We start from the raw sequence: 22451 nt of genomic DNA on the forward strand, positions 1-22451 counted from the left end.
GAGAGGTTTTCACAAGATAATTTTGTTTTATTACTGAGTTGAAAATGAAAATTGGCCACTGTAAAGAGCTTTTAAAGCTGACGTTTCGGGCGTTAGCCCTTTCGCCAGTGTTAATCGAGGAACTGTGGGAATTCGCTCTAATGAAGGGCTAACGCTTGAAACGTCAATTTAGGATATTAAGTACTGGGAATGAAAGCAGTACTCGTGTCCGACTGTATAAGAAACTCACAATTACTCATTTGTACAGTACTTTATTTTTATTCACCAATCTTAAAAGTACTTCTTGCTTGTAGTTTTCTGACGCTATGATTACTGAAAAAAATGGAGAACAAGAAAAGGATTAGTACAGAGTAAGGGGGTGGATCAATGTTAATAATTCCATGAGCAATTTGGTTGTGGTGCACTATAGTTCAGAAAATAAAAACGATAACGACAACAGCGACATCCATTTAAATCCCCATCCAAGTTGTACGATAGAACCCATACGAATCATCAGAGCATAAGCATCGTGGGTTATTTACAAGCCCCTTTGATTCAGCAAATGCCTGGAACTAGTAAAAAGTGTGCACACATCTTTCCTCCTATAGTTCTTCAAATATTTTACGCGCCATTTCTTCCAAGCGACTCTGATTTGACTCGTATTGAAGTTGGTTCAATCATAAAAAAAAGAGTGGTGGTGGGTTCAGTCACCTTTCAAGATATGTGAATTCAGCTGGCTTTAAGTGCGTATGCAAAAAATTAAATGGCGACACCGGGCAGCTTTTGTCTGAGGATATGTATGTGAATGTGCGTATACTTAATTGACCACTCCCCAAATGGGGCTTTTTAGGCCTAATACGAACAAATTGGAAGAAAGGTTGTGAATACACAATATTGTTTAAAAGCCCCTACTGGCTGGAGGCAGATCGCCTGACTTTATAAGAAAGCACAGCCAAGGAATTGAACAGGGGACAACCATGAACAAATCTAGGAAGAAGTAGTGTGGAGGACTTGAACCCAGGATCACCAGATTACAAGTCCAGCGCCCTTACCACTCGGCCTCCAATGAAGATATAGCATTCACTGAGATTCAAACGTTGACATATTAGGGGAGAACTCGATAGTGAAGACCCATCCTTTTGGCAGTTGACCCAAAAGCACTTTACGTTAGATATCGCAAAACAGGGCACAACAAAAGAGTACAGCTATGATTCCAAGCAGGACCCTTCATGTAACCCTTGTCAAGACTTACGAACCAAAATTCCACTTATATATCTCATTAATCTACCGAAGCGAGCTCTTACCGTGCATCCATTTTCAGTAAAACTGATATCATCAATGGCAACAACACCGCCAGAGGTGGTTGCCTCGAACATCAGCTGATAGGTAAAAGAATAAAGAGTAAGTAGGTTGGTTTGTTATAGATGAGCTGGTAAATAGGCGGGAATTAGCGAAGTCAGTAAGTCGCTAGGTGGGTAATGGAAGTTGAAGTAAATAGCGTTATTTGTACGACCCAATATTTCTACAGGTAATAACGTAACTTTGAGTGCAATTTGGTGTAAATAAGCACGAGTAAATTTTTTTAAACCTTCTTAAAGCTTGATTAAACTTTATCCTCTCAATGAAAGATAAGGTGCGTAATTACGTAGAAAGGAATGAAGTAAAAGGGTCGGTAAGTAAGTGCATTTGTAGGTTAGTAGATTGTTGGATTGGTAAGTAGGTACGGCGAGTGGCAAAAGAAGTTGGTACCCCTCCCCCTTAGTAGGTGGTCGACAACCCTCCACTCAACACAATAAACAGAAATCTTGCAATTAATCTCTGAGTTATTTTAAAGTTTCCCCTTTCCCTTCCAAACAAGTTTACACGAAATTAGGCAATTAGTGATGATTTTGAGGCAACACTGGAGAGCTTATGAAACGACCACGGTGACACTGTGAACAACGTCGGTTAAAAAATGAACTTTCATTTTACCGATCGAAGAGTCTCGCGATACTTTAAAGTCATTTGGTTTGTTTTTCACAGTCAAAGGTATCTCGAAACTCAATATGGAGCAAAGCATTTGATTAAAAATAGAAACTTCAAAAATTAGCCGTCGTCGTTCACGCTCTCCAGACGACGCAAAGTTTGGCCATTTCGGCACTTTGCCGTTTTGCAGAGGACGCAAAGAAATTCTCAAAGATTTATAATACACGTGCCATTGTTCTACTCATTAAACCTTTTTTTCGTGATGTTCCCGTTGCCGTCGTGGTTTTCTTAAACTCCCTACTGCATTGGGGGAGAGGAAGAGATAAATGGGAGTTATAAGAAAAAAATCAAAAAGTAGTAGAGCCTGCCAGAACTTTTGTCAGTCATTGTAGGTGGGTTGGAATGAAGGCAGTTGGTTACATAAGGTACGTGATAAAGGATAGGGCAGGTTGCTAAGCTGATGGTAGGTAAGGCGGTGGTAGGTTAGTAAGCTTAGTTAGAATAGTAAAAATGGCAGTTTTTGTTCTCTGTCCCTCAGCAAGTGTATTCTGATACATAGTGACATGGGTCAGAATGACGAGGCTGCCCATAATGTTTGGACTTTGTTCAAGATATTAATGATAGAGAGATGGAAAGTTCAATTGGTACTCGTCGCCATGCGACTTACTTGTCGTTTTACGCTGACTTTCACACTCCATTTCATGCAATTCCACTGGCCTCGATTCCCACTTGCACTGCCTATGGGTTGTCGGTTTGAACCCTTTTTATTCTCGATTTCATATAACTTTAGTGTGCCTCTGTGGTGGAAAATACAAGAAACACTGACTAAAAACCAATATGTAACTACCAAAGTGCCCAAAATGGGGAAAATATCAAAATAAAAAATATTAATAAAAATCTTCTGTTTTCAAGACGCACATAATTAAACCAACCTCCTGTGCTCATTTTCTCTTTTGAGATCAATATAGTGTTATGGTTATTTATATTTCTGCGTGCGTGCGTGTGTGTGTGCGTGTGTGTGTGTGTGTGTGTGTGTGTGTGCGTGCGTGCGTTTGCGTGTGTGTGTGTATGTAATGAGTGTGTATAATGAGTGTGTATGTGTGAAAGTGGTGTAGAATAGCGTATTGTAAAATGCTAATGTGAGATTATTTTTAAAATATAGAGAAAAAGAAAAAAAATAAGAACCACTGAAAAAATAATAATAATAATAATAATAATAATAATAATATATGTAGCTGCCGCAAGTAGGTTAGTAGGTTTGTTAATCAGTAACTAAGAGCGTGGAATGGAAAATAGACTGGAAGCCGAGAGGACACGAACGATGGACTAAAACAGGAGGGGAGTTAGTAAGGTCTGAAGGTTACATGTATGATGGTATGAAAGTCGGTAGATGGATAGGCAGCTACTTGGGTAGACAAGTTTTTTTTTTACCACGATTGGCAATAATTTCACAATCTGATCAGCCTATTTGCCGTTGTCGATATGAGCACAGACAACACTGCTCACGTCAACATGTCACGCATCGTGTCACGCATCGTGTCACGCACTGAAAGAAGCGTTTTATTTTACGTCGATATTGTGGTAATTTTTTGTGGACTCAGGAGGTGTACACAACATTTTCACCACTATGATGACGAATATCATTGTCGATAAGAGTACAGACCACGCTAAACCACTGTCGATTTGTTAAACCAACAGGTAGGTTATAAGAAGATATGTAAGTCAGTAACTCGGTGATAGGCAGTTAGAGGGGAGGCAGGGAGGTAGGGAGGTAGGAGAGGATGATAGCAAGGTTCAGGGGGCGGAAGGATAGAACTCCTACCCTGAGTGTACATTCTAGGGATGGCATTCTTCCGGGGGGGGGGGTCGTAAGGATATAACTTCGGATGGTAGGTGAACCTGTCAGCTACCATCATGAACATTGTCGTAAGCGTTATTTTCAAGCTTTTGAGCATTTCGCTTTGCAAAAATTAAATGAAACTAAGCTCTTAGTCTCGACTTACCCAGTCATGTAATAGTTAAACCTGATACACATCGTGCCGTAATCTGCGTTGTGATCGCCGAGGACCAACTCCAACGGGATCAGAAGTTGTGCCTTACCATTACCCTCAGTCACAAGAAATTTTCCTGAAAGGCCAAAAACATTTACAGTGTTGATACAAGTTGTTAACCTTGATTATAAAAGTTTCTGATCATCTCATTTTAAATCCACTTTCTCATCTTCATTTTAATTGTTTCAAGTCTTATCTTGACGGAGAAGAATTAATGCGACAAACTGTAAAAACTTCCAGTGTAAATTTGAGGTTCTTCGTTGCAAGGGTGTCGTAAACGGTTCAGCTACTGCCAATGTTGTGACCGTTAATGTTACTGCCGTTCTCGTTGCCAGTGTTAATCAGTAATATGAAATATGCGTGGGTTGCACAATAAAATGAAACGACCGAGAGGCGACAATCTAATTTTATAGATGCCTTTTACTGACTGAGTTCGAGGTCGTACTGTGAGTTACAGACCGAGTTTTTCTGCTCGGATTATGGCCCAAGCGCGAAGCCTCTCCGAGCGGAGAAAGTGGGGTTCAGTAACTAACATTGCAGACCAAGAAAACGAGATCACGTATGATTCACGATCCTTCGCAGTAGATAGCAATAGCGAAAATCGGACCCGAAAAAAATCAGGCCTGTACGGGATTCGAACCACTGACCTCTGCGATACTAGTGCAGCGCTCTACCAATTGAGCTAACAAGCCAACTGGGAGCAGGCCGTTAAGTTGATTCGTAATAGCCCCGTGATGATAAATCAGATACAATGAATATGTGAAGTTCATATATTTTGAACTGCTGTATTAAATACGTATGATTCACGATCCGTCGCAGTGGATAGCGCTATTTATGCAATAGCGAAAATCGGACCTGAAAAAAATCAGGCCTGTACGGTAGAGCGCTGCACTAGTATCGCAGAGGTCAGTGGTTCGAATCCCGTACAGCCCTTTTTTCTTTTTCAGGTCCGATTTTCGCTATTGCATAAATAGCGCTATCTACTGCGAAAGATCGTGAATCATACGTATTTAATACCGCAGTTCAAAATATATGAACTTCATATATTCATTGTATCCAAAACGAGATCAGTAAGATATTTATCATATCTCTGGGGAAAAATTTCAGTCCTAACAAATTTTGAATTTAGCGGGTTTAAAGTGAAAGACGGCCCGTTAAACTGGTCAATCGTAGCGTACTTACTAACAGCGGGATATCATGATACGGATGATGTTTGCAGGATTAGATGAATCGGAGGTCCTGTTACCATTTGTGACCCTCCGCGGGAAAACAGGGAATAAGGTGAACGCACGGACACGTTAAAATGACACACCAAACGATAGGCAGTGAATCAAATGACACCCCGGCTTCGGAGCGGCGTGTTGCATGCGCACGCCTAAAATTACAGTCCTAAACGTAAACACGAACGTTGTCGTTTTATCGGCCATGAAGTTGACTTTAGTCCCAGTGTTTACGCGGTCAAACACGAAACTTTCGAAGGAATGCCGCATTTGTCTCTAAATTTATCTGAGTCATACTTTTATATCAACGCTGATCGCAGAAAACGTTTCAATTAATTTATATGCTTCTATCTGACCCAAATGTATTGCATTTGCCAGCTCTCCCTCCGAAAATAAAGCTTGTTTTAATTAGTCAATAGCATGCCATGGTGTCCTTTGCAACGCCTGATACAGGTTGCAAGTTAAGCACTAGCTTGTAATTTGTAAACTTTCTTTTTAGATTTCGCAGGGAATTAAACAATCCGTTTAAATTAGATAAATAAATTAAAAATTTAAGAGTTAAATATGTTCGACTTTATTTTATATTTGATTTTGGTCGCTTTAACTGACTGCAAGTAAGCGTTCTTACAACTTGCAACTCCAGTATGGCAGGTACGGTCTATATACAAATCTAAGAAACCATCTTTTTGTCGTTAAGGCATGATTTTCAGTTAGCTCTGTGCCATGCCTTTATGTGTTTTGCCGTGTTAAAACTTCGTCTAAATCGGTTGTTATCAGTAAGACACGCGTGCCACAGCGCACGCGCGTCTTTTCGCACCTGTGTCCTATATCACGTTGAGTGTGACATCTAGCACACCAGTTGAGACTTAAACATACTGCACAAAAGCTGCTCTGCCAGTCTTTGTTTTGCGTATTAAATATGCACGTATCCATGAGATTGGTGACACGCTTAGCGAGCCGAGTCATCGCACGCACACCCGTGCCATCACCTCATTCCCTGTTTTACTGTGGAAGGTCATATTTATTAAAAAAAAAAAAAAAGCCGGAAACAATATGCTCGTATCCATGAGATTGGTGACACGCTTAGCGAGCCGAGTCATCGCACGCACACCCGTGCCATCCCCTTATTCCCTGTTTTACTGTGGAAGGTCATATTTATTTTAAAAAAAGCCGGAAACAATATGAGAAACACGATAAAGACGTTGCGGGTTTTCTAGGTAAAAGTTTCAATAATACAGCAGCAAAACTAGTGACAAAATGACTGATAAAATGTTCGAGAGAAGTCCTGGTTACATTTTGCGTGTAAATAGCTCGTCCAAAAGGTGATTATATTGAGGTTTGCAGCTTCTTGAGCCAGGTTTTATTGAAAAGTGGAATTCCCTGAAGCGTTCACTGATTCAGCGACCACAAATGGTCGAAAGAAAATAACTCATGAGCTAAAACTTATAAACTAAACCGTTGAAAATGATAGCTCTTTTAGCATTTTGATGAACACGCCTGAAAAAACAAATTTGTCACGAGATCATCTTCCTGTTAACTACTTACCACTCCCCCCGGCTCCAGAGCTAGGTCCACCAGAGCTGCTGCTTTTGATGACAAAGTCAATTTCGTCGTCAAACGGAACATTATGCCAGTCACACATACCGTTATCAAAGGTACAGCTTTTCACTTTATTACTGGCATTGCTCACTGCGAAAGAAGACAGAAGGAGATTGTGTCTCTGATACTGAGATAACTAGCTCAACAGTATCAGCTGGGAGTGCACCAAGTTTACGAGATGATTTTATTACTGGGGAGGGGAGGGTTAGAAAGGGAGTTTACGAAACGATTTTATTACTGGGGATGGGGAGGGTTAGAAAGGGAGGGGAACGGAAGGAACGTAGGCGGTCAAGCAAATACAAAATGTAATAAAGAATGGTTTGAGTTATTTTCTCATCCGATCGTTCAGTTAAGTATTCTGAAAAGAAAAACTTTTATAAGCAAAAGACCTTCATCCAGGCTGTAATTTAAAAATGTTGATAACAAAGCTTGAAAGCACCTGTTTTGTTTTGGCTCGTTTTGTTTAGTTCGTTTGAAAGTTTGTTTTGTTTTTTTTTTTTTGTATTTTCCAAGCAAATTCAGTCAGAGAAAAGTTGTGCCCCCCCTGCACCATCGTGCGAGAAAAGTTCAGCTGAGCTGGTAAAGTTTGGTAATTGTTGAGTGAAGTTTTATTTTTATTAAAGGTTGATTGATTTGCAGCAAGCAGTTGGCAGATGATGAGAATAGGAGTGATCGTATCCTTATCGGATTCAAAAGAAAATTATAGGATTTGGTTTTCTTGCGCATTCATGTCCGAAAACTTTACTACGGGTTCCACGGACAACTTAACATGAGAAAAAAAATCTATGATAAAGCGTATAATTAAGCCGATGGAAACGTAGTAAAAAGTCTTTTTTCTTCACAGGTGATGCAAATAATTTATCTTAAAAACGATAAAAAAAAAATCTGAAAGCAGACAGAAGGGATTAAGTTTTTGCTGTTAGCCCTTTAGCATGCACATCATGTTTTAAGCATTTCCACCTTAACTCCAGAGTCCATATTCCCCTTACTGTTTTCCAAACATTTCCATTGGTACTGACAAGGAGAAATTGTTTAACAATCAAGATCTTCTTCAGTTAGGGATAATTTCACATTGCACCGACGCTTTATGAGCTGCATTGGCTGCGGTTTTCTTTACGTATTGACTATAAGATTTTACTTTTGACTTTCAAATGTATTTTTGGCCTAGCGCCAACTCATCTTAGTGATATTATTAGTATAAAATCGAATTCATTATACAATCTTAGGTCTACTGGTAGGCTCTTATTAGACCATTCCAAGGGAAAGATGCTTACAACATTGGGAGCAAGATCATTCTCAGCAGCAGTTCCGAAACTCTGGAATGGCCTACCTATGGAGCTTCGTCAAGTAACATCACTTAACAGTTTGAAATCTGGACTTAAAACCTATCTTTTTAAGAAGCATTTTTATAGTTTGTAACTTAGTTCATTTTAACAACAAACATATGAAACATATGTGTGAACTGCGGTTATGAGACGTATATGAGAACGATTCTTCGCAGTAAAGCACTATTTGAGCAATAGTGAAAATCAGACCTGAAAAAAATTTCAGGCCTGTACGGGATTCGAACCACTGACCTCTGCGATACTAGTGCAGCGCTCTACCAATTGAGCTAACAAGCCAACTGGGAGCAGGCCATCAAATTAATTCGATATAAACCCGTAGATGATAAATCAAACAACAACAAACATATGAAACATATGTGTGAACTGCGGTTATGAGACGTATATGAGAACGATTCTTCGCAGTAAAGCACTATTTGAGCAATAGTGAAAATCAGACCTGAAAAAAATTTCAGGCCTGTACGGGATTCGAACCACTGACCTCTGCGATACTAGTGCAGCGCTCTACCAATTGAGCTAACAAGCCTTTAATTTGATGGCCTTCTCCCAGTTGGTTAGTTCATTTTATTCTCACAGTAATGTATTTTTGCTTTCTCTTAAACGTATGATTGTAAAGTGCTATTGATCAGCACATGTAAATACGCGCTATATAAATTGGTAAATTATTTATTTAAATCATTTAGGGATCATTTCAGTTATTCTCGTGACCATAATGTTAGATTCAGCAGGGATTCAGTGGATTCAGGATGTTGGTCATGCCTAGAGGTCGAAAGGTCAACCTCTGGGTAACTCCCACCAGCTATACTTTAACAAATCAAGCGTTTTAGCAGCACACATCATAACTTGGAATAAAACAGGAAAAGCGGAAACAAATTCTAATAAAGGAACTGCGTTTGGGAGACCGGTAATGAAGATTTTTATACAAACCACTACAAAAGGAACCGCCTCCTCCTCCGCCACCACCTCCGCCACCACCTCCGCCGCCGCCACCGCCGCCTCCTCCTCCTCCGCCTCCTCCGCCCCCTCCTCCGCCTCCTCCGCCCCCTCCTCCTCCTCCTCCGCCGCCTCCTCCGCAAAAGCCACAGGTCTTTCCACAGTTATTCTTCATGTAAATATGATACTGGCTTGATGGATCACAAAATCCCCTGTTCTTCCAATTTGTACAATGTCTACTTTTGTCCTGACAAGCTTTTGAAAGAAATTCTCAAAATCAGAAACTGCATATCTTAAAGCACGACCTTTGAGCATGCAGGAATAGCCCCAGACAATTACAAGAGTTAACAGCTCCTTAATAACAGTCAAGTACCTCTCTTGTTAAAATCACTTGCCAGGGTGAAAAGGCCGAACAGTTAAGATATCGTACTTCACAGTACGCCTTACTGCACAAATGTAGAAAGAGCAATTCAAAACCTTTAAGCAAAACATTCTAAATTTTGAAATACTATTGGAAAAAAATTTATGTAAACGAAATGTGATGTTGAGTTTAAAAAGTACGTTAAGGGATGAATATGGGTCCATGGGAATCAGCGGACATATAGAAGTTTTCTATTGCGCTGTTTTTTTCTTTGAGATAAAATTTTGTTTGTCCAGGAAAGCTGCACTGTCTAGCTCTCTGACTGATCAACATACTTGAAAAATATAGCACTGTTTCATTTTTACATGGCTTGGTTCTGGAATATTTTTATGAGCACTTTGAATCTAGTTACTGCTAACTAGTCTTTGATTCAAGACGAGTAAGAAACAAAGGTTATGCTAAAAAGTAAGATCCACTTACGTGGGGGGTCAGTCGGGCCACCTGTTCAAGTAAAAGAATGGAAGTATGTTCAAATGAGTATAATAATCCTTTACAACCTAACATCAGTATGCATATTCTCCATACTGTTCTCTGTACATTTCCTGTGGTGCTGACAAGGAGAATTTGTTTAACAATCTGGAGCTTCTTAAATTGGTGATCATTTCCTTTATACTCCCGACTTTCACATTTGACTCAGGGTGATAGTGTGAGGGGGAACTAGGCGCCAGTCTCTCTTGAGACTTTAAAAACACGAAGGCGCGCTATATAAGGAAGTCTTCCCTGGGAAGACCTAGGCTCATTTGTCACTCACCGTTGACGTGTGCGGGTCAAATTTATTTGCTGGTAGACGAACAAAAGGAGCTAATGAGATATCTATTGTTTACTTCCACCAGCATGGTGGCATGAGGTAACGTGCGAACCACCTACTTCGATCTCAAAATTACCGCCACAAATAAAGACAGTTTCCATTGGAGAAAGGAAATACAAATCTCAAAAATTCTTGTATTGTGATGAAGACATAAAACAATTTTGAGGAATGCGCCCGCTGTTCACTGCTTTGGGGTAACTGTAGTTCAAGCTGACTTGACTCTAAGAGTTCTACGTCACACGACGGTTGATTGACAAATGGTCTAGTGGGACCTGAGACTCCTTTTATAGCGCGCCATCGTGTTTAAAGGATTAACAGACCTCAATTAAAAGGGTATAGGGGATTGAAGAAAAAAATCATAATATTTGGTTTGACTACTTGTGGGATCAAAACTTTAACTAGGTAATTTGAAAGCTTGATTCAACGTTGACTGACATTTAAAATTAAAAAGTCTGGGAAGACCTCTCCTATTTATGCTTTTTCGAGATTCTAAAATTTCAGCGTTACAACCACCGCGTAAACATGAGGAAGAAAAACTGAAACAAAATTCTTAGATAGACAGTTCATTTCAGAAATTATTTCAGTAAAACAGCTAAAATGCTAAATGAAAGTGCAAACATTCCTTTTTCACAACAACTAACACTCACGAGAGAAGTTAATAGAAGTTGGTAAAAGATAAACCACTAACTGGCAGTACATATATCTTATTAACCAAGCGCGAGGGCCGTACTGGGAGAATATCGGCCCGAGGTCTTGACAGTACGGACCGAGCGCAGCGAGGTCCGTACAAAAAAGACCGAGGGACAATATTCTTCCAGTACGGCCCCAAGCAAGCTTGGTTAATAAGAGATTTATTATACGACTGAAGTTCAGAGGGACACAAGTGCAGTATCATTCGGGACCATTCGGGACAGTGCCCGGTCCAATACTTAGAGAATATCGGACCGGCAACAGAGCATTTTGATTGGTTGATTTTAGTTATTGGCCCTCTGACTGCCCGAGTCGTGTAATAAACTGTAGAAGTGACTGTTTATAGAGCCTCTCTGAACTCTTTCAGTCGGTATATGCGCTTTAGTAATTGTATTACAAAAATCATAAACCTTCACGTGGTGCTGAGTTGTCGTTTGGCATTTGGTGTCCTAATACAATGTCATGCGATGTACATGACCGCACTCATGGGCGACTTGACTTACCTCGAGAGCGAGGTCACTCGACTTGGGAATGAGGTGACTTCGTGTAACATGACCTACCTTCGGAAAACGATTCGCGCAGCGTCAAGACATTTTTTTCACCAATTAAAAATTGATTCGTCCGACGGATTACTCGAGGAAAGAGGGAGTGCTCGTAGTTTAGAGATACTTTTGAATCATTTATCACGATAACTATGTTTGGAATCATTTATCACGATAACTATGTACTCACTACAATATCCACATTTTCTTGGACAGTTCTTTTTCATGTAATCTTTATAGGTTTGACAGTAATTGTCTGGCCATTGAGAGCAGTAGTTAAGTAGGTCCTTGCATCCACCTAATGGATAGAAAGCAGGTTTTTTCCTTCTTTACAAAAAAAACTAATATCACTTACAAATAAGGCGGAGAGAGCGCAGAAATAATATCTTCTTCTTTATCTTTAAGCAGAAAGTAGAATACGTATGTGAATCGTCTGAGGAGCAGAGGCATATTGTATTTAATCACAAAAGCGATGAAACGCAGTTAGTGACACTGTATGTGCCATCGCAAAATACTGAAAACGTCGAGTAAGACCGTTTTCAAAAGTGCCTTATTCAAACCGAAAAGATGGAGGTGATTGAAAAAGAAAATTTACCACAATCGTATTTCCGTAAGGGAATTACTAAGTGTACACAGCTACTTTCATTTTACATGAGTTTAAGTCTTGTTGAAGGCCAGAAATGTTTTCAGGGTCTTTTCAACCACGATACATATATTATATAAACCGATATAATTTCAGGGAGGGAATTTTTTACTTTTTCTTTTTTAATCGCAATGCGAAGTACATCGCGATAATTAAAATTTTCTATATTCTCGCGTAATCTTTTGTTTATACTCGGAACATAGAAGAAATATGGCTTCGCAGCTTAGTGTAAATAACATTCAACGGTTCGAATTTCGTTAACCCTCGAATATTAACTTCCAGAATCGTGTTAGTGACTCTCCCCTCTATGGTTTTTCTAGTAAATCAAGAAAAATAATTTGGTATTGTATCAAGATAACGACCACTAGCTGACAAGTTTGAAATTTCTGGGAGAAGTTACCAGTCACTTATGGGTATTAAGGCGTTATAGAATATTTTCAGGGCCTCCTCGTTCAATTTCAGATTGAAATGTTCTACAAAAAAAATGGAAAAAGGAAAAAGAAAGCCGGGAACTGAAAGGAAAAATTAACACTAAATGCAAACAAGTTTCACAGAATTAAAATGCGTTTCATAATAACCTTTCAAAGAAACAAAAATATAAGGTGCGACCTTGGAGAATAACACTGGGTGAAAAAAAGTCCATTACTATGAAATGAGGCTGCAGTAAGAAGTTCCAAGGAGGGATTTAAGCCGTTTTTAGCTTTCTACCTAGGGAAGTTATACACTAAGATCGGTGGATACTTTCGTGAAATATGGTTGTACATAGTTAGAATTAGTTCCTTTTAAATATTTCATTGTCGATCAAGATCCCCTCGTTTTTATGTATTCAGCTGCAATGGCTCTGCTGAATGCACCCAAAATTAGACAATTTTTCACATTGAATTTGATAATAAATTGTAATATTTGAGATCTTTTCTTTTCACTTTGTTTAAAGTTAAAAGCAAAATGTGTAGGAGAATACTAACTGGTAAAACCCATATTGTTGTAGTTTGGGTTTAAGAATCTAATTTTCGGGAAAGGATCAAAATAGTGGATAGCTCTATGAAGAGAGGAAAGCCGGATAAAATTCTTACTTTGTCTCTTTTTCCTGGTCTTTACTTCTTCTTCTTCTGGAGCTGTTTCATAAAGGACAAGTATGAGGAAAAATTTGGTGTGTTAGATTAATAAGACAGAGTAACAGCATAACACATTTCTTGCGTTTCGTCAAGTAATTAAATATTTCGAAACCTTCGGTTTCAAGTTTAGTGTCTAATGGTGAGTTGTTTTTGTATCAGATCAAGCTTGGGTTTCAAAGCTTTTCCGGCTCTCAATGGAGATCAAATGAATAAAAAGCTAACATAAAAATAAAAACAGCGTATTTGAGATATCCCAGAAAGGAAAAATCTTTTTCCCTTTCATGAACTGATTGGTTTCATTCTCTCAACTTCTTACCAAATTCAGTTGCGGACTCAGCAACTTTTCTGATACAAAGTTTGAGCTTGCAAGAAAAGTACTCATATTTCAAAACATTAATTGCTCTCTAGTCAGTGTGTGACTGATACAGGTTTACAAGTGTAGAGTTCCCTCGTTCATTCGGTTTATTTGCAAACTGTTTGAAGAGATCCGACGGCGTCATTTTTAGGTACAAAAATCTTCATCTTACCCACAGGTCCGTCGAGGTCCAATTCTTCAGGGTGTTCTCCCTCGGGCAGCGAAAGAGTAAATTCTGCTATAAGTGCCCAAGCACACAGAACAGCAAGCAAGCGAATTGTCATTCTGCCAGCCAAGACTGAAAAAAAAAATTAATGTTTGAAGTCAATGCAGAACAAGCTTGCTTTTCAGAAGACCAAAAACCGCCAGTCGCATGTATGTTTACGCCACCTGCATGACGCAAGAGATCGAGCCATTCACTGCAGTTTCCAAAAGAAAATGAAACGACTCTTAATGGATTTCCATGTTTGTTGAAGAAGAGAAAGTTTTTTCAGCGTTAGTTTTGTTTACAGTTATTCCAACAAGCCTCTAAAAGTCTTTTTGTACAACAGTGACAGTATGTTATAGCGTAATTGTTCACCTGTAAGAAACAATTATGGATTGTGAAGAAAAATTCGCGCAAATCGATTTTGGTGTATTGAAGATGTTTGCTTTACAAGCAGATTTTCTTCTCCAATGATTTCGGGGAAAAGATTCGTCCTCTTTTTGATTGAGCCTTTGGGCCGGGAAAATTATACCCTCTGATCTTAAATACAATTCATATGTTTCAAGAAAATTAAAAAAAGAGACTTACTTCTTAATGTACACCTGCGAAGAACTGGAAGAAAACAAGCAATGTTGTCCGCGAAAACGTTATACGCATGAGGTTGATTTATAATACGTTTAGATTTTTTTAGAAGTTATTTTCTAACAATTGCCTTCACCTTCTAACGACATTTGCATAATTTCACTCTCAAGCAATTCAAGATAGACAATTGCACAACTTTGGTGGTTATTTCTCTGGGGCAACTATACAAATACAGCTTGGCCTTGTATGTATGTCCCCTGGCAGCTAATGATTATGCCAACAAACCCAATCAATAGTCTGTCATAGTAGTCGCGCTCGTGTTTTAAAATTCACTTGAGGCAAGGAAACCCGTATGGAATCTTTTCTATTTTCTGTTTTGGCAAAAATAATGTCTGTTAAAACAACCGCTGAACACAAAGAGTCTTCGATAGAACACCGTAAATTACCCGTTTAAAACTAGGCTTGCATAAAGTCGCATAGGGGTCTTCACGTGGGTCTATTTCTCAAGGGGCCCTGTGTTAGAGAGGTTTCTAATTTTAGAAAAGTGCAAACAAGCTGCTGACTAAACGTTCTCTAATTGATCGCAATACAAAACTACCAAACTATCGCTAATGAAGTATTTTTCTCTCCATGATACTTGATCATGCAATAAAAACCAATCAGTCTGTTCTCTACTTTCTCCGACTCCGGTTCCGGAAATAGGATTTTAAGATGGCAACAATAAGAGAGGAGTTAGGGATGAGGGTGAAAACTTGTAAAATAATAGAGTTTTCATCGCTGGTGTTTATCTACATGGATCTTTAACTGAGAGATACTTTTTTTCTGCCTAGGGCTGATGGACTGGGATTTCACGATCTCTAAACAATTAGTCATTGCCACTTTAAAGCGCTCCTTACAGTGTCCTCCCTTCTAACCCTTCGAAAATAAGAAAATTAATTTTTACTGAGGCATCTTAGCAGGCCGGAATCTTTAATCCTCGGACCAACGGTCCGGAATGTTTACTACGCGCCATTCGCGGTAAAGCGAAAAAAATAAACCCAGAAGAAAGCAATTCATGAACAAGTTATCTAGCGGTCTTGGTCGATCCCATCGGAGACCCAGGGGCTGTGAGTCGATTTCAAGTTAGGGCAGAAGAGCCCCTGGGGACATTGTCTTACAAGACTAGTTCCTAAAGGTCGCAATCGTTCTGGCATCTGATTGGTGCCAGAAAATCTTTGTGTTTTTCTGCCCAATCAGAGTAAAGTATGCTTTCTAGTTCTTTCGAGTGTTTCAACACGGACATCTACAAGAAGCTTAGTTGCACGTTATGTTTGTTTGGGTCGTACGACGAAGTTTTGCTCGAGGTGAAAAGTTTCAGTCTCAGCACACAATGTAAGAGAAATCGATCAGATTGTCCGAAAAAATCTCACCGGAAATTATACTGAATACTTTCGCAGGTATCACAAGAGAACGTGTTTAAAAGTTTGCGAGGTTCGTATAAAACATGATGGTTGCAGGCGTTGATATGTCGCTTTAAATGTTAAACGAGATGTAAGCTTAAATCTTTCCAGATTTTTTGTTTAATTTGCTGTGACTTAAACTTTGTCAATCCCGTGAAGTTATTTCGTCGCACGGGCCACGCAGGTATGTCGAGCAACTGGCGCTTACGCTTACGTAGCTTTCTGTGCGCGCCAAATTCTAATCTTCGCTTTGAAGTAAGGCCTTTCACAATATGGCCAAGGTTGCAGAGAACGTTAAGTTCGTGGACGACCTCCAGCAAGCGCTTAGAAAAAGCTTAGCTGTGTTTCCGGTTAGCTGATGAAAATCTGAACAAAAACCTATTATCGAGAACACCGTGGGAGGGAGAGATGTTTTCGGACAGTTACCGAAGGGGTTTGGCAAGAGCTTAATCTTTCAACTGCTGCCTACAGTGTTCAAATTCTTGATCTCGAAAGGCCACGGATTCTCTTCTAGTGCCTTGGTCATTGTCATTTCACCTATTTTGTCGATTGTTGAAGACCAAGTTAAATACCTTTGATCATTGGGAATCGATGCTGCTGTCATTGGGGAAAACAAAACCAAACCAAAGACCAAGAAATATTGGATGGAAAGGGAGGGTTTGCGTTATTGTAAATGTCAGCTTAGTACAGGGTCATCTACCTACATCTAATAAACAAAAGTTTCCACGCTTAGCTTTTTTTTTTTTTTTTTCAAGCTAAGATTAGATTAGATTTTGGAGCGAACAGAAAGCTGCGTAACCGCCAGTTGCTCGACATACCTGCGTGGCCCGTGCGACGAAATAACTTCACGGGATCGGCGAAGTTTCAGTTACAGCAAATTACACAAAAAATCTAGAAATATTTATGCTTACATCTCCTAACGTTTAAAGCGACATATCAATGACTGCAGCCATAATGTTTTACACGAACCTCGCAAACTTTTAAACACGTTCTCTTGTGATACCTGCGAAAGTATACAGTATAATTTCCGGTAAGATTTTCGCGGACAATCTGATCGATTTCTCTTACATTGTGCCCTGTGTCTGAAACTTTTCACCTCGAGCAAAGCTTCGTCGCACGGCCCAAAGAAACATGGCGAGCAACAGAGCTTCTTGTATATATATGTCCGTGTTAAAACAGACGAAAGGACTCTAAAGCACACTTCACTCTGACTGGGCAGAAAAACACAAAGATTTTCTGACACCAATCAGATGCCATACATACATACACTTTATTTGGTAAAGCAGATTAAATTAAGGCAGCTAAAAATAGCTGATGTGGACCTGCTGTTATCACAACAATTTACAATCACAATATAAAAATTAATAAATAGATAAAACCGCATGAATTCCATAGATAAGATGAGTGATACAAATGAAATTTGAAATTAGGAAGAAATTGAGAAACAAAACATTTATCATAAAATTTTAGTAATATATAAAAGTTTGGAGATCCTTGTTGTTATTTGTGCATGTTCTTTTCACAAAAGAGACTTTCTGTTGTGCTATTTGTTGTTAGATGTTCTCAGAGCCCTTTTAAAAGTCCCAATGTTCTCACATTCACGAGCTGCTTTATCCAAACAGTTCCAAACAACAGGACCTCTAAATAAAGCACTCTCTCTACCTAAATCCAATTTCTTTCTAGTATTACCATCAGCTTTCATCGGCGTCGTGACTCCGTGATTTGAACGTGTGAGGAAAGTCTACTTAACATATTTTTCGCTTTGAACATCTCAACAGCCAATTTACACTTGTATGTATGTCCAAGGTTTTGCCAGCGTACATACTGTGGTACATCACAATCCACAATGTTCTTTGGTACCTTATGAATTGTTTTAGCAGCTTTTATATGCAATCCTTCAATTTGAACAAATGTAGCAGGAGAGCAGCTTTCCAATACTGATATGAAGAAGGTAACTTGCGGGATAATGGTCTTAAAGTATATTTCCCCCAGTACCTTGGATGGGAGCTGTCGCATTCTTTTCAATATACTGATCTGGTGTCCATACAATTTGGATACTTTGTTCACTTGTTGTTTCCACAGCATTTTGTTATCAATAACCACACCCTGGCATTTTGTGGTGCTGATTGTGGTACCACACTTGACAGGAGGCAAGGGCCCAAACAGACTATGCTTCTGCAAAATCATCACTTCCGATTTACCTTTATTTAAGGTCAAGTTATTTGAATCACACCAACCACAGATCTCAGCAAACAGCAAATTCAATTTTCCAACAAAATCGTCAGTACTGTCTCCGATTATAAAGGCTGCTGTATCATCAGCATATAGATGTAATTTACCTTGAGAAATTGATTCCGAAAAGTCATTGACATAAATGGAAAAGAATCTGGGACCAACAAGAGAGCCTTGAGGGACTCCATATTTAACCTCGAGTAAATCAACCTCGTTCCCAGGTTCTCTCATCTTCCCGCCCCCTGGAGCGAGCGAGGAGAGACCCTGGTTTAGGCTGGTCACGTGTTTAGAGAGCAAAAAATTCCTTAGGGACGAGTCGTTTGATTGCTCGATTTTTGCCTCATATCCTTTGTCATCTTCAAATCGACGCTATCGTTATTCAGGTCGCCACGTTTTATAGCAGCCTTCTAAGTCGCTATTTCTCGGAGTTGGTATTGTAACCTTAATTTAAAACCCAAACAAGTCCAGTGTTTAGAAACGATATATTCGGGTAGAGATGTTGTGGCCGTTTTTGATACCGCCGGGATACGGTAATTCTTTGATTTTTCATCTTAACTCTTCACTCTTCTCCGAGAAGTTAAACAGTCAACGACCTGTACCTTCCTTGTGATTTTTTCCAGTTGTTTATGTTGTTTCGCCTTTGAATACCTTTATTAAAGATCAAATAAGAACGAGCACCGGCAGCCGTAGGTTTTTTTGTGACGAAATTGAACACTGGCACGTCAAATTATGTAAATAAAGGAAAGCGAACAGTTACGTGCAATCGCGTGCGCATATTTTTCCTCTTCTGTAGGAAATAGGCACTAGAAAAAGAGAGATCGGTTAGACGAGCAAAAAAAAAAATCTGTACGAATTTTCCTAGTCATGGACAACATCTTCGCAAACATATCTGACAGCGGCTGAGTCAATCGAAGGTAGCTCATTCTGAAAGAAATTTGTCACCTTTCGTAAAAATACTCGCAACTCAGAAGCGGCAAAGAAGTATCTGGGACCGTCGAGACGTAACGAAAAACAAATCTGGCTAAACACTATCGCAGATACAGTTGTTTACCTCTTTTCCAGCCAAAGACTGCATTTGTGTTGGTGCTTTTACGAAATTTAGACCGCGACGGCTTCTCTCAGATTCGCTTGCATCATAGCCAGGGTGCGCGACACAGATTGTGATATTTCTGTACATCGCTTTACCGTTTCGATAAAACTTTGACTTTCACTGATCACCGTTTTGAAAGAAATAACATTTTTCAAGCGTTTTTTCAAGGCCTACATAATAGATGTGGAGAAAATTTTTCTTGTCTCAACGGCCGGCCATAAATGTCCTCGGCGGCGGCGAGCCATGCGCGATTTCCTTTCGCTTAGATGTTCTTCGAGCAAGATAAGTCTCCAACTGATTTACAAAGCCCGCAACAATTGATGTTTACCGTAGTGGAAGATTTACTGATCTGTTTGGGCGTCTGCTGAATATTCTCAGTCGACATTCGGTTCGAAGCGCTTCACGTGTAGTTTGTTTTGATTGCCAATAAGCTACGCTCGCCAGTGGACTAAGTGGAGAGAAAATCCCACTTATCTGCCCCTCCCTCAAACCGCGAATTTGACATCTCCTAAAATCCGGGAGACACGTGACCAACCTAAACCAGGGTCTCTCCTCGCTCGCTCCAGGGCGCAGGAAGATGAGAGACCCTGGGAACGAGGTTGCAAGTAAATTCGATTTGATACCATTTATTTCAACAACTTTGATGGCGATTTGTTAAGTAGCTTAGTAACCACTGCGACCGTTTATAACTAGTCTTGTAAGACAATGTCCTCAGGGGCTCTTCTGCCCTAACTTGAAATCGACTCACAGCCTCTGGGTCTCCGAGGATGGGTCGATCCTTAAAGAAAACACTGTGCCCTAAGTTTTGAGTACGGCGCTCGGCCCACAATCTTTTTTCATAATGAATAAAGGCTGATAGTTTCGAAAGAAACTGTTTGGGGCTGCGTCGGTGGGAGTAACGAAATAATTTGGATATATCAACAAAGTTGAAATGGTAAATTAGCGACCGTAATGATTACAAAAGCTGACGTTTCCAGCGGTAGCCCTTCGCTCCGACGAAGGGCTAACGCTCGAAACGTCAGCTTTTGTAATCATAACGGTGGCTAATTTACCATTTCAACTTTGTTGATATATCCAAACTTTTTCATAATGACTTCCCGCTCAGTAAATCACATACTTATCAAAGTGTATCGAGCCAACATGATCATGTCTCTTTAGAAATTCGTGTTTATCTCTAGATTTCTCTGCATAATAAGATTCCGCAGATTGTTCATCGATGATATCCACAAAGGAACTCATTTATCTTATTTTTCTACTTCGATTCTAAGGAAACATTTTGCTGTAAGTTCCACGCTGCTAAGATGATGGTAATAAACAGTCACTCTCCTCAGTAGTAAATCCACGGTGAGGGTGTACGAGTCCGCGGCTGCCCCTTCCCATCACATTTGTGTGTGTGTGTTTTTTTTTAACCACTTGTTAGACTCCAAAGTTCTTTCAATACCAAGATCGCATTCTACTACTCAACATGAAATATTTAAGATTGAATTGCCTTAAAACATTTATTAGTCTGAATAAAAGTTTCAAATATTCCTGGATCCTAATCTGTTATTGAAGTCTAATGCAGGGGTCGAATGCAACCAACAACTCATTCAATTTTTTTTCTTTTTGACACCTTCAATAATTTTCTCAACCAAATAATCTAGTACTTGTGGTTGTTATAGGTTGTTTATGTAGTTTTTTGTTTTTTGGAGTAGTTTTGACTGTTCTAATAAATTAACGATCAAAATCACAGTAACAACAGCCTCTTCTAAGAGCTCTCGAGTTCAACAATTGATCCTACTTTGCTGTAGTAGAAGGAGCGAAAAAGACGGAAGTGTTCCTAACGAACAGCGCCATAAATTCGAAGGTCGATGTTCTTGGAGTAACCTGATATTTAATGACAACGGTGGCCAAGAGCAGTATGAGAAGACAGACGCGTCCTCCTGAAACTTGTGACTGTAAAGAGAGTTGTGTGACTGTCACACAACAGCATGTCGCGGCTTACTAATGTCACCACAGTTTTTATCTTCAGAGAACACGTGTTTTTAATTTTGAAGAATATATTTAACCTCCTCATCGACTGTTATGCAGATCAAGTCTTAAGTGATTGTATTACGGTTGTTTGGTCCAAATTTAAAAAAATGTGACAGTTACATGTTACAGAAGGAAAACTCCATTATGAGACCTAGAATGCCAGACGCCTGGACCTCAGCAATTGATCCTTCGATCAACGAACGGAAATGCGTATGTATCAAGATTTCTAGATTCTACTCTACATTCTAGGCTGAGATTTACCGATATTCATAATTCATGATCAAATAAAGGTACATTTAGTTGGGAATATGTGAAATTTTATACACAACCAACTTATACAGAGTGTTCTGATTTGCGTGCAGGTATCCCTCAAAAGTATTTACCACTAATTTGGTTATCAGTCAGTCACCGAAAAAAGATGAATAACATGACCACATAATCGGTTAACTTACCCATTGATCCTTTTCCTTGTTAGTAAAGAGCCAAGTTCTGAAGTTAAAAATAAGTGCTGAGGTTTCTCCTGCTCTTGTTTGATTTTTGCTTTATGATTAGCACGCTTTTGATAACGGTTGAAATTACTTGTGAACGTCTCGGCAGAAACTCATAGCCACTCTGAATTTGACACGACTTGGATACGATCCAGTTACATGGGAGTACTGAGGAAAGGCGGATATGAACAAAAGATGTCTCTTGACAGTTCTTTCATCAACTCACTTTTTAATAAACATTGAACTTAAACTTGTATCAATATACCAACAACGAAAACATGAAAATAGATTCTAATTAGAAATCATTCCGAACGTGTAACACTTCAAGGCCCCAGAAATATTAATGATTGTTTTTGGCACAAGTCTTAAAAAAACTTTTAAGACCCCTCACTGGGATAAAGGATTGAATTTAGGTAATGGCAAGAGATTATAAACTAAGAGAACGTATCCCACATACATACCTCTGTTTCAATGATAACTCATTTAATTCTAATTTTAGTGTGCGTTCCTGCGGTGCGACTACCTTGAGAACAACATCTGGGTTGAAATTATGAAGTGTAATGTTTGGCGGCCTACGGTTCAGTTGTGTTCATTGTGCTGGCAAGATGACACTTTTTGGTCCCGATGATGAAAACATAAGCTCAGAAAAAGTTTCCTCTGAGCTCTACCATACCCTAGAAAATTGAATATCTTCAAAGGGGTTTGAATGGTCTAACCGGAAGATCTTGCAATGGTTGA

The 22451-nt window shown here is 39.4% G+C and overlaps 1 protein-coding gene across 1 annotated transcript; it reads right to left on the reverse strand.

The window, feature by feature from the left end:
* Positions 1 to 235: 235 nt before the first annotated feature.
* LOC111338446 (uncharacterized) lies at positions 236 to 21857 on the reverse strand. Its single transcript, XM_088757782.1, has 11 exons — positions 21678 to 21857; positions 13837 to 13962; positions 13268 to 13309; positions 11742 to 11849; positions 9932 to 9952; positions 9085 to 9345; positions 6761 to 6904; positions 3948 to 4071; positions 2612 to 2741; positions 1284 to 1358; positions 236 to 312 (listed from the first exon to the last, which is right to left on the reverse strand). Exons 1-11 carry the CDS (start codon positions 21679 to 21681, stop codon positions 310 to 312), a joined length of 1038 nt encoding a protein of 345 aa, XP_088613908.1. The 5' UTR covers positions 21682 to 21857; the 3' UTR covers positions 236 to 309.
* Between the last annotated feature and the right edge of the window lie 594 nt (positions 21858 to 22451).

This window comes from Stylophora pistillata, chromosome 4 (assembly GCF_964205215.1).
Source record: "Stylophora pistillata chromosome 4, jaStyPist1.2, whole genome shotgun sequence".
NCBI classification, from domain to species: Eukaryota; Metazoa; Cnidaria; class Anthozoa; order Scleractinia; family Pocilloporidae; genus Stylophora; species Stylophora pistillata.

What these genes read in the sequence shown, in the direction of transcription:
- LOC111338446 (XM_088757782.1), bottom strand. An exon ending in AGGCGGTTCCTTTTGTAGTG is followed by an intron (nt 6,905 to 9,084) that starts GTTTGTATAAAA and finishes CTTCTTTCGCAG; the next exon opens with TGAGCAATGCCAGTAATAAA. An exon ending in AAGTCAGCGTAAAACGACAA is followed by an intron (nt 1,359 to 2,611) that starts GTAAGTCGCATG and finishes TTTACCTATCAG; the next exon opens with CTGATGTTCGAGGCAACCAC.